The sequence below is a fragment of the Labrus bergylta genome, chromosome 10 (assembly GCF_963930695.1).
Source record: "Labrus bergylta chromosome 10, fLabBer1.1, whole genome shotgun sequence".
NCBI lineage: Eukaryota > Metazoa > Chordata > Actinopteri > Labriformes > Labridae > Labrus > Labrus bergylta.
In genome coordinates, this window is record NC_089204.1 from 27,781,119 (window position 1) to 27,795,467 (window position 14,349).

The following is a 14,349-nucleotide window of genomic DNA, read 5'->3' on the forward strand; positions in this document are numbered from 1 at the left end:
CATGCATGATTTCCCCGACTCCCCCCCTCCCCTCCCGTCACCTTTCTTCCTTTTTTTTTGTTGTTGTTTCCTTTTCTTCTTCAGTATCTCACGCCGGTTGTAAATTGATGAGGCCATTCAAGGCGCAGAGGAAATACAGAGTGTGATTTTATTATTCTCATTAACCTGCCTCGCGGAGCAGAAAGAAAAGGGATAAAGAGGGAGGGGAGGGAGAATAGATCTAGAGCTGTGGGATTCACACTGGATATGTGAGGTAATGTGTGTGTGTGTGTGTTTGCTTCAACAAAGAGGTTACATTGCAATATTTTGGGAGGTAAATATCCCTGACATTTATTATTCAGGAGCCGTGATGAATTAATAATTACTTCTCAGGAGTCGTAATACGTGAGCTCTCTTCCTGTTTAATGATTCTGAGGTGACACGCTCGCTCTCTATCAGTAAACACCAACAAGAAACGAGACGCTTTTTAAGCTCCGTAATAGAGTGCCAGTGTCGCACGCTGTAAAGAAGGACAAACCGGCTCTCTCTGCCTCTGAAAACATGCGTGTTGGATATTTGGTTTGTGTGTGTGTGTGTGTGAAGTGTTGAAGTATTTGAAGGTCATCGCCTGTCGAGGAAGCTGGAGAGACGTACACAACATAACGCCTTTTTTGCACACTGCCACACGATGTGACCTCCAGACATGTCTGTGTGAAGCCAGCCCTTCTTAACACCTTTCTAAATGCTAAATAGCATTTTTTTTTCATGCATCTTGGCTTGCTTCCCCCTTGTTTGTGTATGCAAATAAAAAAAAGCTCTGAGCTCTAATTCCCCCTTCTGATGCTTCAGAAAGGTCACTCGTGGTTTATGAGCGTATAGTGTGAAAGCGTCATGTGGGAAACAGTGTTTGCCACACATTTGGCTGATTCATTTATATTTATTTTTAGGGTTTTTTATATTTGAATACTAATATTGACTTGCTCGTATGCATCATGAATCTGATCTTGGATGTGCTTGGCATGTGGCAAGTGTGTGTGCCCGGCGTTGGGCGCTGCCAGTGTTGAGCTGGCAACGTCATTAGCAGCCAAGACTTGACGATGGTAGATGGGGGGGGGGTTAGAGTCAGAGTTAACCCCTTCTGCAAACCAAAGACAACATTAAACTTCCACACATTAAACAACAATCCCAGTACCAGACTGCTGTGTCGGTTTTGAAGCAGACACTGGAGTTAATGGAAAGTTAACTGCAGTCAGCATTTGTTACTTTTCCTCTCGTCGTTCCTCCTCCACTTGTCTGATATTCTGATATATTCTGAAGTATGTAAAGAAAGCTGCAGGCGTCAACCGAGCTGTCGATCATGATTTTACAATTTGATCGTTTTTGCTAACTTTAGATAACTTTACAAAACTAAATTTGTGGAGCCAGAGGATAGCTTAGCGGTTATGTCGCGGGCCCATGTAGAGGCTAACGTCTTTGGAGCGGTCGGCCCTGATTTGAGTCCGACCCTCTGCACTTTAACGCACTTTATTCAACACTCTCTCATCCGTGTTTCCAACTCTATCCACTGTCCTCTATATCAGGGGTTCCCACATTTTTCATCCCGCGACCCCCGAAATAACGAGCAGCATGCACTAATGGGCCTATCCAAACACTGACATTAGATCAACAATATAAAATACAGCAGCCTTAAACTAATTGAACAACATTTTTTTTATGTAAGTTCACAATAATAGGTAAAATATGTAATTTCAAGTCATTTCCAGTTTGCATTTGTTTTTGGAAGGCAACTCGCGACCCCCCTCTCAGTGTCTCGCGACCACCAGGAGCAGGGTTTATGACCTATACTGCAGCCAACCAGCAGAGGGAGCTCTAAATCTTCTGGCTTCACTTCTCAGGAGCTCTTGTGCTGTCAACTTTCACAAAGTGTGCAGTTGAAATGTTGGATTATTTTACTTAAACTGTAAGCACTGGTGTGTCTTTGCACTAAAGTCATCTTATTCTTGCTCTCCCGATGACAGATGAGAAATCTGTTTGAGCTCATTTTCTAATAATAGCGAGAGAGAGAAATGTCTTAATTGACACTCATGCCATGGCATCAAATATACAGAATGAACTGATGCTTTATAGATACAAAGCCTGTGGATGTTTTCCTCTGACAGATACGATGCAATCCAAAGAGAAAACATGTTTATTCCATCAGCATTCATTACGCTAAAGGAGAATCTAATGTTAAAGTCAAATAAAAAAAAAAAAGCATCTTTCTTCAACAGATCCAGACTTAATTGTGTCACGAGGAAATGTTTAATTGAAGTTCTTGAAGAGTCCTGTGTTAAGCCGGCGCATAAAGAGATAGTGTTTAATTTATTCTCCACGAGGATGTTATTTTGCTCCGTGTTATTTTTGTCCCCCCTTCTTTTCTTTTCTTCTTTCCTCGTCTTAATTAATGTGTCTTGTCAGGCGCTGCGGCTCTGGTCAGCGTGGTGGATGAAGAATTTCAGCACCGACTCAAAGAACACATCACTGTCAATTAGGGACCTCGGCTCCCTGGGGCTGCCCGGAGCTGTCGGAGGAAAACACTGCCACTTCCACTTAAACACTGTTAACAGGCTCTGAGTGACAACAGACTAAAAATATGAACTAAAAATATCTTCTGACAGATTGGCTGCTTTTTTTTTTTTTTTTCTTCTATTTTGTCTGCCATTCTTTAGTCTTCTATGATTCATTAAGTTGAACTGCAGGATAATCACATTTTTACAGTGGAGCTAAGATGCTGTGATGAGGGCAACTTTATGAGATTAATCTCGCCTTTGACCTTCTTGGGCAACATCCCGAGGTAGTTTCTTTCCCTCATAATTGATCTTTCGCCACGCGTCCATCTTTAATTTCTGACTTGTTTAGTGTGAAAGAGCTGCGGGGGAATTCTTTTACATGGATTTAACACCTGTGTGCATCATGGAAGTGGAGGATAGAGAGGAAAAAGTACATACATGCTGCCATGCTTATCAGGCAGACACTTAGATTTTGCTGAGCACTAAATTTGACTAAAAAACATCATTATGGATTGAAATAGCTTTTTATGACATCACACATGTTGCACAGTTTTTTTTAGACTTGCACTGTAAATGAGAAGCGGAGGACCTCAAGCCTGCATTCTTGCTAATGGCCAGCAGGGGGCGATTCTGCAGGTTTTCAAACACAAGTCTATTTATATGTAATCTTGCATCACATTTACCTAAATCACCAAATCGATTTTAACAATCTTACAGACCAAGACTATAAGCATCAATGAAAAATCATCATCTTGTGTGCAGGGGGCGTGTCACTCACTTAGACCTTAACACCGGGAAGGTTGCAGCTCTAACCGGGGGGGATAAAAATGAAATTATGAAAAAAGTTAAATTATTCCTTCTTTTAGAAAGGTGCCTTTTCCTTCTATTTCCAGTGATGACGTGGGGAAAATAGCCGTTCAGTGCTGGTCTTGTCTTGATTTAAAATCTGGAGTCCGCCCAGTCTGAGACCGAGACCAGACCGAGTAAAAAAGTTTTTCGATTCTGAGTCGAGGCCCTCAAAAAGACCGATTTCAAGTACTACAACACTTCTGTGAGGTTGTCTTTATCTTTAAGCACTGAATTAGATTCTTAAAGACCAACACGTCCTCTCAGTGCTCCTTGTAACAAAAATGTACTTCTTGGAATCAAAGCTGGGAAAAATAAACGTTGGCATCCTCCAAAGCACGCAGCACACTGAGGGAGTCTCGTGTCAAGGCAGCAGGTAGTTAACACGACATGATGATGCAGTTGTTGCTAAAAATATTCTACTCTCTGGAAAGAAACGGTTGAATCGGCATGTGTTCAAAACAAACCTGTCAGCATGTTCAGCGTCCCGCTCGGCCTCGTTTTATAGATGGAAATGCAAACAGCAGCAGCAGATTAGAATCGATTGTCACGCTTATTCTTTAAGCACTATTTAACATCAAACATTTTTGTTCTAATGACTTTTCAGTTAGCAGGTCATTGATTGGACAAGCCAGTTTCATAGCATTGTATCCGGCCGAGCTTTATTTGCCATGTGTGCTGGTTTTGATGTGTGTTAATTATCGACTGTATAAAACAAGGATGTCACCCGTCGGTTACTGAAGGGGAGTTTTGAAGCCAAACGTTGCCGGTTGCCATCTCGGTAATGATGTCTCGACCTAACTTTTTTGGTCAAAGAGGTGGGAGCTCAGACAGACCTCGGGCCTACCTGACGAACAGCTACAATGCAACCTGCTTGTGGTCACAGCGGCCACGCCCCCAATTGTGCAGAACGCTTATCCTTTAAAAATCAAAACAGATTACATAATCAGGATGAAACAGTACATTTTGATCTATATTAAAAAGGAAATAATCTTAAGAAAAGGTAAAGGGAATTTGAAGTGTCTAAAGATGTAAATTCTGGTTGGTGTTTTTTGTTTTGGATTTTGAACATTTCAAAAAAACTGAAAATCGAAAAAGACCAAGTACTTTGAGTTTTCTGTTACACTGATTTACACAAGTTTTAGTTTTGAAGATAAGTGTCCTTATCTTCAGTGCGTGCATGACATGAACTAATCAGGCCAAAATCTTAAATTTGATGCAATGTGGGAGTTTATGTGACTTCCTGTGCAGCCAGCCTCCAGCGCACACCCCATGAACGGCCCCTTTTGCACTTCCGTATAATGCAGCAGTATAGCGGCCCGCTGTTTGGGTCAGCTTGTCCCTCTTCCCTCCACATGCTTGAAATCCAGCATCAGGGGGACGGTCCTGTCATCCAGCCAAGCCAGAGCTGATTGACTGGATAATCACATCTTCTTCTTCTTCTTCTCATGCTGCCCTGTGCCACACTTCTCCACTTGGTTCCCCTTGGGCCTTGTAGTCAATGAGGCAGGGAGGGATCACTGTAGATCCATCACTGCAGATAGATCGCCATCAGTGAGGACACTTACAGAGGGCTGCATGTGGCAGAGAGAGAGGACTAAACGCCCTTCATGTCTGTCCAGCGGTCTGCTGTTTGGACCACAGGCTGCACCACAGGCATGAATTCAGTCTCTTCTGTAGCTGACTGTCCTGCAGAAATGTGCATCTTAAAAACGATTGACCTCTCTCGCCCCCCTTTCCCTTTCTTTCCCTCCTTGGAGAGCAACGAGGACAGCACGATGGGAGGCAAAGATCAAGCCTGGCTTTCAAGTCCAACTCCATCCCATTATTTCATATCTCTCCGCCCTTAATCCCTCGCCCAGTCGCCTGGTGTTTAGTGCTTACAAAGCAGGAATGTGCCTCTGAGATTGAGTGTGCCCCAGTACTTTGGCACCCTCAGATTTGCATACACATTGTATCAAAGCTTTGAAGATTGCTTGAAAAGGATGGAATAAATAGCCGTAAATGGGTACAGTGCAATGAACCTGGCAACTCGTCTGAAATGCTCCACACAGTGGGCAAGGTATCCGCCGCCTGGGGATTTTTTAGTCACAGCGGCAAACGTCCTCATTGGTCTGCTTGGTTATGTGTGCCCAGCAGGGGGAAACATGCTCTCTGACAGGGGGCCGTATGAAAAAAAAATGATATGCTGCCCCAATTGGACCGACCGTTGGAATTTCTAAATGCAGTGAGGAGGGTATATCTGGGAGAGATTATCTTTTCTCTCATGCTCTCCAGATCACAGAGATCCAAGTGCAGTCGCTTTTGATTTATCTGTGATTCGAAATTTGATTATCTCGTCTTGAGGTTGTTGGCGCCGTGACTCTGTGTGACATCTCCATTTAATGCCTGCGAGCTGTGACATACTTTGTGCAGTATTAAAAAAAGCTGGTTTCAGGATTCAGCGGAGGAATGGTTTCTGAGAAATGTTAACCCAGTCGAATGATCGTTTTGTTATTATTTATCAGTGAAATGCGAGACCTATTGTAGAATGTGCAGTTTCATGTATAGTGTTGCTGAACTACCTGCATCCTGCAGCTTTTTTCCAAAAACACCCGAGTATTTTCAAAGAAAAAAAAAAATCACATTCTGTATTTCCTAGATTTCCAGCAACGATGGCCCGACTCTTTTACTTTCAGGGTTCTTTTCACCACGAAGCACACAGCCCCCCCTTCCCCCCCACTCATATATTCCTTTTCAATATCACTTTTTCATTTCCTGTGGTGAGCAAGAGAAAAAAAGCTAATACTGGCTTGCACCGTCGAAGGTAAACAAGATGGAGAGTGATGCTCAGTTGTTAAGTGCCCTGCACAGTTTGCTGCAGCCTTTTGGTGGTTATTTGCTGCCCCCCAGTGGTGTGATGGGGAAGGACGAGATCTCACAAGAAATGAAAGAGAGAGCAGTCATAAAAAAAAATGTCTGATTATCTTTGGATTTCTTTTGACATTAAACATTTAGAGCAAACAGTTAGTGTTCATATTTCTGTTTATAATGATGTGACACCCTGATTCCCGCCTCCCTCCTCTGTGTTTGAGGAAAAATGATGTTCAGTGAGAATCCAGAAATTGATGCCCTATCTAATGGTGCGATCAGTGCAGCAAATGCAAGTCAGAGCGATGTGTTTTTACGGGCCATTAACTATGTCTACCTTAATGTTTTCTTGCTTCTTGTCAAGCTTGTTGTACTCTGTCTTTCTTTAGATCCCTCCACCCCCCCCCTCTCTCTCTCGCTCTACCTCTCACTCTGTCTATGATGTGTTCAGTATGTGGAGTTTGTTTTGCATGCACGTTTTTGTTAACCGCTGTCTGGACTGTCCTGCAGGCAAAGGTCCAGAGACTATTTTTGCGGGTCAGAATCTGAACGATAATGAGTGGCACACAGTGCGTGTGTTCAGGAGGGGCAAGAGTTTGAAACTGACCGTAGACGATCTGCTGCCTGTGGAAGGTAACGCCCATCCTCTCTTTTTCCCTGACAGAAACTTGTTTTTCCACTTCGAGCTTAAATTATACATGACACTTTTTCAGACTCTCCGACTCTAGGTAAGGCGGAAGCACATTAGCGGAATAAAGCGCGGCTCTAAGTGTTTTATTCTGCACTACTTTGTGCTGCTCTCATGTCCTTTATGACAACATGTTACTGATGTTGCTGTTTTGATAACTTCTTGTAACTCTCAGTGACCTAAAAAAATATATAACTAATTACAGATCACATTTTAAAAATGATTCTTACACTATTCCTTTCCACTACTTCAATGTATTATAAATCCTGTTTCTGGATTTGATATAATATCTCTTTAATTCCATACGTTGTTACTTTAGTTATCCAGAGCAGTGATTCCCACAGTGTGGGCTGCAGCCCCCTAGTGGTCCATGCAGGTAGCGCAGGTGGGCCTCTCAAGAGCTCATTTAAAACAATAAACAAATATTATCTGTAGATTAAACTGCAGAAGCCCCTAAGCATACATGCATCAACACATTTTACTCTGTTGTTTTATAAAAATAAGTAAATTTGGTTGTTTTCTTGACATTTCAATGTATTTTTTGTCATTATCTAAGGATAACTCAGTTCTTTTTTTCCTGTGATAACTATGTTTCATTCAGCCATGTTTTTTAGATTTTGAGAAATTAACCTGTTGTCATGGAAACATCTGTGTTGTTATCCCGAACAAAAAGACCAAATAAATAAGTGAAGAACTCAGGAAAAAAAAATGTACTCGTTATCACGGGGAAATGTATCAAATTAAAATGTGTGGATGTTTGTGGACGTAGGACTTCCATATTTCACATTGTATATCGTACCCATTTTCAATGCTGCACAACTGTAACATGTATGAGGATGTATTATTTTAATGTTTTTTATTGCCTTAAGCCTCATTTGATGTCATCTTTTGTTTTTTTATGAAACAAGGATATAGAGAGAAGTAGATAGTCTTGGTTGAAACATATTTCAGTTTAAACTGTCCTGCAGCTTTCTTTTGATCGGGAATGTGTGATGTAGAAGATTTGAAGGTGACCCTTTAATAACAGACTCCCCCCCCCCCCCCCCCTCTGCTGACTGAAGGTCAAATGGCCGGTGACCACACCCAGCTGGAGTTCCACAACATAGAGACGGGCATTGTGACGGAGAAGCGCTTCATGACCTTGGTGCCGTCCAATTTCATCGGCCACCTGCAGAGCCTCGCCTTCAACGGCATGGCCTACATAGACCTGTGTAAAAACGGCGACATCGACTACTGCGAGCTCAACGCCATGATCGGCTTCAAGAACATCATCGCCGACCCCGTCACGTTCAAGTCGCGCTCCAGCTACGTGACCCTCACCACGCTGCAGGCGTACTACTCCATGCACCTTTTCTTCCAGTTCAAAACCACGTCGTCCGACGGCCTCATCCTGTTCAACAGCGGCGACGGAAACGACTTCATCGTGGTGGAGCTGGTCAAAGGGTGAGAAGCCTCAGATCTCCCGCTCACACACTGAACATTTAACCACATCTGCTACATCTTCAGGTGCATTAAGGGAATCAGCAATCTCTAAGATATTATCAGAGATATCAAAAGTACACACATTATACACAAAGAGAGAAGCAGCGGCGCCTGCTCCAAATGTCTCCTGAAGTCAGCTGAGGGGGTTTCTGATGCACTAGGAGCAGGGTCAACATACCCAGGGTATCTTTCAGTGTTCTGGTTTCACTAACCCTGACTCAGGAGGTCAGATTTTCTTTGGGGCCGTCCAAGTCTGTAGGGACTTGGGTTGGGAACCACAGGGTCACCGACTCAAGTCCCAATGCGGACATGTTCTGGTAGCTGGAGAGGTGCAAGGGTACTTCCCGGGTATTGCTGAGGTGCCCTTGAGCAACACATCAAACCCCCAACTGCTCTGGTGTGCTCCCTGTGTAGCACCCTCACTCTGACATCTCTCCACTAATGCATGTCCACAGGTCCAGTTTGTGAATGTGTGTGATTCACCCTATAGTGTGTGAGAAGCTTGTCTCTCAATAACAGAGCGTAAAACAGAATATCCCTCAAGGATTAATAACATCTCTGCTGAGGATGGTTATTATAAAGCATTAATAATATATATTTCCGTTCATATATATTAGATGTAAAATATCATACTGCAAAGTGTTGGTCGGCCTCTCTTTCTCTTTACGTCTCCCAATCAGCTCACAGACCTCTGGGATCAAGAGATCTGATTGGTCGGTAGGAGATGTTTCATCCAGGTTGATTTATTATCCCGAACATAACCTGCACCGGAGCTGGTTAGGCGCAAAGCACAAGTTACCACAGTGATCTACCCGGTGATGAAGTAATAAGCGAAGAAGTTTCCTTCATAACTGTAGACCCCACTTTGCATTACAGACCCCGACTGCACCTTGAAAAGTGAAAAGAGTGATGCGGAAGTAGAGGACTAAGCAACAGAGTCCACTATAGGTTTCACTGATCGCAGAGAATTATCGTCACCACCCTCTCTCACTCGCTCGAGGGGAATTCTCCAGATTTTATCCTGCTGCGTTCTCACATCAGCTCACTCTGACTTTTTGTGGGGAACATCAGAATCAGAAATACTTTATTAATCCCAGAGGGGAATTCGATCGTTACAGTTGCTCCTAAATATACAATATAACAGTAGAAATATAGATTCAAAATATTAATCAAATAGAATAGGAATGTAATAATAGCTACAAGACATATTCACACAAATAAGAGTCAGATGGAATATATACAGACATTTTCAAGATTATTGCACGGTTTGTTTCAATATTGCACTTTGTTATCATAAACATACCAGGAGGGGGCAGGCAGGAGAAACTCCAGATAAAGTCTGAGAGAAGACTTCTGCTGTCTGCGTTCACACATGCAGCTGGCACCCTGAAAACAGCGAGTTTTTCAGGAGTTTTGTGCGAGTGTGAAAGCCCTACAAACAGCACAGATATCTAAAAACTCTACCTAAGTTCAGTATCTTGTACTCTCTCTCCCCCTCCTCTTCACCAGATTTGATCGATTCTTGTTGCAGTAGGCATGTTGTGTTTGGGACGCATCCTCCCCTTAGAAAACTTTCTGTATTCTGACAGGTTTAAGGGTAATTTGTACATTAAGTTTGGTTCAGCGTGGGCGTCTTGTTGTTTAATTTGAGATGAAATAGCTCCTTGACAACAACACAGCTCTCCTCCACATACTCTCCTTCACATGTGGGGCAAGACCCCACCTGACAGCGGGCGTAAAGACCTGCAAATGTGGAAATCAAAAGGCTGTAAACTGTGTAAAATGAGTGGAGCAAGTCGTCTATTTATGTGAGAATCTCCATAAAAACGGATTATGAATTTAATAATGCAGCTGTGAATACTATGTGACAGTTTCTAAACAGAAAGAATTCTTGACAGCTTCTTTTTTTAAAGCCGTCACTACGGGAATTCAAATTCTTTTCTTATCACCTCCGTGCCAGAATATTTACTGAAAGAGCTGTCGGCTATTACTGTTCTTTTTTTTAATCTTCATGAAGGCAACACAAATAGCCGACATAAAAGGAAAATCAAACCGCACAAGGGCGCATTTTCTTATTGCTGAAACGCAGCTATAGAATGACCTTCTTTTAAGAAACGCCGCGAGTGAAGGTATTATTCAATGTGCTAAACATTAAAGTCATTCATTTTAATTAAAAATGAGCATGACAATCACAAATAGCCCCTAAACCAAGGGAACTTAAGACAAATTAGTTCAGCACAGCCCAGAACCTTTTGTTAACTCTGCAACCTGCCAATTATTCAGCTCTGTGTAGACAGCTGCGCTCTCTGATTCGCTCCTATCTGAGAATGTGAGGGCACACGCTCACACTCGCTCCACTTTTGCAGAAGTTCAATTGCACTTTTTCTTTCTTCCAAAGTTGCTCTTTGTTTTTAGAGTATTGTGCATGCTGTTTGTCAAGCACTTGATGGGATACATGTGGATTAAAAAAGATGTTCTGTGACAAATATGGATCAGTGTTTGTTCAGTAGAAGGAAGAACTAATGTTTTATTAACAACTATTTAGTAAACGCAAACTAATGTAATCATCATCTGCATAACATATCCACATAATATGGGCTATGAAATATTGATAAACCATACATTTAACAGACATGACAGCTGAGAAACAATTTCCCTGTTATATCGGCTTGTGTGTGTTTGTGAGAGAGTAAATTAAAGGCAAATGGACCAGCGCTTTGGACTAAAGTGCAACATAAATATAGTGTATTAATTACTTATCCAAAATTAATCAGTAACATCTTTTCTGGGAACTCTAATTCCATCTTCTCACAAGGCGTGACAAGCAGCATTAACAGGCAGCCGTGGAGAACGTTGCTCAAGAACATTTTGGGAGGGAAGAAGGATATGACTGATGCTGAAGGGCAGCGATACACTTTATCGTCCCCTTGGGAATTTTGTCTTGGACTCAAAGTGCAGCTACTTCCACTCGAATCATTGAATAAAAAACAATAGAAAAACCTCATCCACACATTATCAAAAAGGCACATACCAATACAGAACAACACAACATATATTGCACATTACCCATATTGCACAAGATCAGCAAAAACACAGCATGAGAGATAAAATAACAAAGGTAAGAAAATATAAAAAGCATACAGCGACACCATGTTGCACAACCCTTTAATTTTTTACTCACTGACAACATGCTTTCATGTCCTTCCCTTCCCTGTTGATGGTTGCATTCACTCATGCTGTTACATTTCTGTTTCCAGCTATCTGCACTATGTGTCCGACCTGGGAAACGGAGCCCACTTGATCAAAGGCAACTCTAACAAGCCGCTGAACGACAACCACTGGCACAACGTCATCATCTCCCGGGACACCAACAACCTCCACACCGTGAAGATTGATACCAAGGTCACCACGCAGACGACCACAGGGGCCAAAAACCTGGACCTGAAGGGTGAGCAGTGCGAAAAAACAGATTTATATATATATTTAAGATTTTTTGGTTTAAGTAGGGCAGCAGTGGCCTGGAGGTGAGAGGAGCAGGTTTTGGGACTGAAAGGTTTGCATCCCGCGGGGGGATGGAGGGGGAAAAAAGGGAAACGCTTGGCCCCACTTCATTACCACCTCCGAGCACTCTTAGCGTCAAACTCAACCCCCCCCATCTGTTCCGCAGCCAACATGGACGCTCTGCATGTGGAACAGGGAGTTCATAGACGAGACCGTGTATGCTCCACTGACAAAGACCTTTATTTAAAATAATGATTAGCCAAGCTCAAAAAAGAGCTGCCTACCTGAGAGGGCGTTTTTTGTTAATCAGTGATATGTCTTCAAGAGTGTTGAACTCGTTGTCGTCATTAAAATTGTAAATGAATTATGCAATCATCAACTCTGAATTCTGCTGATTATTTAGCCTCATGTAGACACATGCACGTTCTGACTCCCTAACATCAACAAACATGAAGGCAAAGCTCACGCCCCCTCCGCTCTGCAGAAGTTCAGTGCAAGTTTCTCATTATTTCAATCAGTGTTGTAGTACTCAAAAATCATTCTTGGTCTCAAGACCACGTTTTGAAGGTCTCGGTCTCGTCTTGGAAGATAAAGACCGATCAAGACAAGACCGGTCAAGACCATCATTAATCCCCTTTTTTTCCCCACGTCATTACTGTGATTAGAAGGAAAACGCCCGTTTATAAAAGAAAAGAATGACTTTAAGTTAGTTTTTTACCCCCCCGGTTACGGGGGCAATATTCCCAGTTTAATGGTCTTAATGAGTGACACAAAGCCCTGCCTTGCCTTGGTCTCTACTTGGTCTAAATGCCTAAATGTCTTGGTCTTGTCTCGGTCTCGGAGCCCTCTGGTCTCAGGTATGTCTTGGTCTCTGTTAGTGTGGTCTTGACTTCAGCACTATTTTAAATATAGTTCTGCATCCTGCCAACTGACTTAGCTTCTTGTCCCATTATTTATCTGAAATAATTATTAGTCAACAAGATTAAAAAAGATTCCTACATGGAAGTTTATCCCTAAACATGAATGTTGTCACAAATCTAATCACTTATTTCTTTCTTCAACATATTTTAAAATGTCATTCATCAAATTCTGAAATGCTTCATTTTGTTGAAGTGTGAGACACTTTGATAGAGGTTTTAAATCATCTTTATATGCTACACCTTTATATACATTTTCAAATGTTTGAAAGAAGGCCTGACGGATGTATCCTTTACTTGCTCCTTCCCTTAATTGGCATGGATACAGGTTACGACTCAGATTGATATTTAGATACAGAATCAGTTTCTCTTTACTGACCCACAAGGGGAAATCATTTCTGCAGCAGGAGCAAACTTAATGACACTGCAATGACTGAACTCATACAGGCCTTTAGAAGTAGAAGTAATCAAACGGGCAATGTGGAGATTTTCAAATGTGCAAAAAGTTGTGCAAGAAAGGTAACCTGAGTACTAAGTTGCATAAAGAATTTCAATTGCACCAGGGATAAAGGAGACCTGGAGTCTTTTAGTCTTCTTCCTCCGGGCCCTGAATCTTCAGCCTGAGGGAAAAAGCTCAAACTCAATCCTAAGTGGATCATTCTGGACATGCAGTAAACCCTCCTAATGACCAGTCTGGTCTAAACTCTGGTTTGAAAGCCTTATTATAAAACAACTGTCACTATGAGTTATTAGTCTTTGCTTAAGAACATTCAATGTCTTAATTACAATGCTGATAACATTGTTGTGATATTTTTTTTAACTTAAAACAAAGTTTATTTTTTTCCTTTCATGTAATATGCCTCACAAGTCACCACATTTTGTGTCCACTAGGGGTCAGTGTTGTCCCATTTGTCTTTTCCTGCACAGGTAACCTTTACATCGGAGGGGTTGCAAAGGAGATGTTCAAGGAGCTGCCAAAACTGGTGCATGCCAAGGAGGGCTTTCAAGGTTGTCTGGCATCAGTGGATCTGAACGGGCGGCTCCCGGACCTGATGTCAGACGCTCTGGACTGTGTGGGACAGATAGAGAGAGGGTGTGAAGGTGAGTTTCTCTAAGGACACTGGAGGGTTGCTCACACAGTCCGTGGAACAAAATTATTTTTGATTATTAATTTATGCATGCACACTTTTTCAAATAAATTCAAAAAAATCTTCCTCCTAATTCTTTTCTGGTTTCCCTTTAATGTCACAATCATCTCTAAGGCCTCCCTCCACGTTTCTTGTCGGACAACGACACCTGAACAATGCAAAGCTCACCCCGTACTGCCAGCCTTTGTCAAATGATTTAACATCCATAAAGTGTGTTAGTATTCAGTTAGGATGCATCAAGCCCTGACACTCTTCCACAGGCAATCATTTCTGTTTCACTTAGCCATAATCTGATTACTCTCTCTGCCATATTTGCCAGTGTTATTTCCCATTTTATCCCCATTTTGTTTTGCTCTATGCATGCTTGCTTGGATCTGAGAGTTTGCCAG

General features: G+C 42.2%; 1 protein-coding gene across 14 annotated transcripts in view; it reads left to right on the forward strand.

Annotated features, from left to right (window-relative positions):
• The window catches only part of LOC109983199 (neurexin-1a), a 338,575-nt gene that overhangs the window by 155,214 nt on the left and 169,012 nt on the right, over positions 1-14,349 (forward strand). For all 14 annotated transcript variants that reach the window (XM_065959877.1, XM_065959879.1, XM_065959887.1 and 11 more), the window contains 4 exons: positions 6,735-6,857; positions 7,974-8,355; positions 11,652-11,842; positions 13,740-13,913. In XM_065959877.1, coding sequence (XP_065815949.1) covers positions 6,735-6,857; positions 7,974-8,355; positions 11,652-11,842; positions 13,740-13,913 — 870 coding nt within the window. The remainder of the gene's footprint in view (positions 1-6,734; positions 6,858-7,973; positions 8,356-11,651; positions 11,843-13,739; positions 13,914-14,349) is intronic.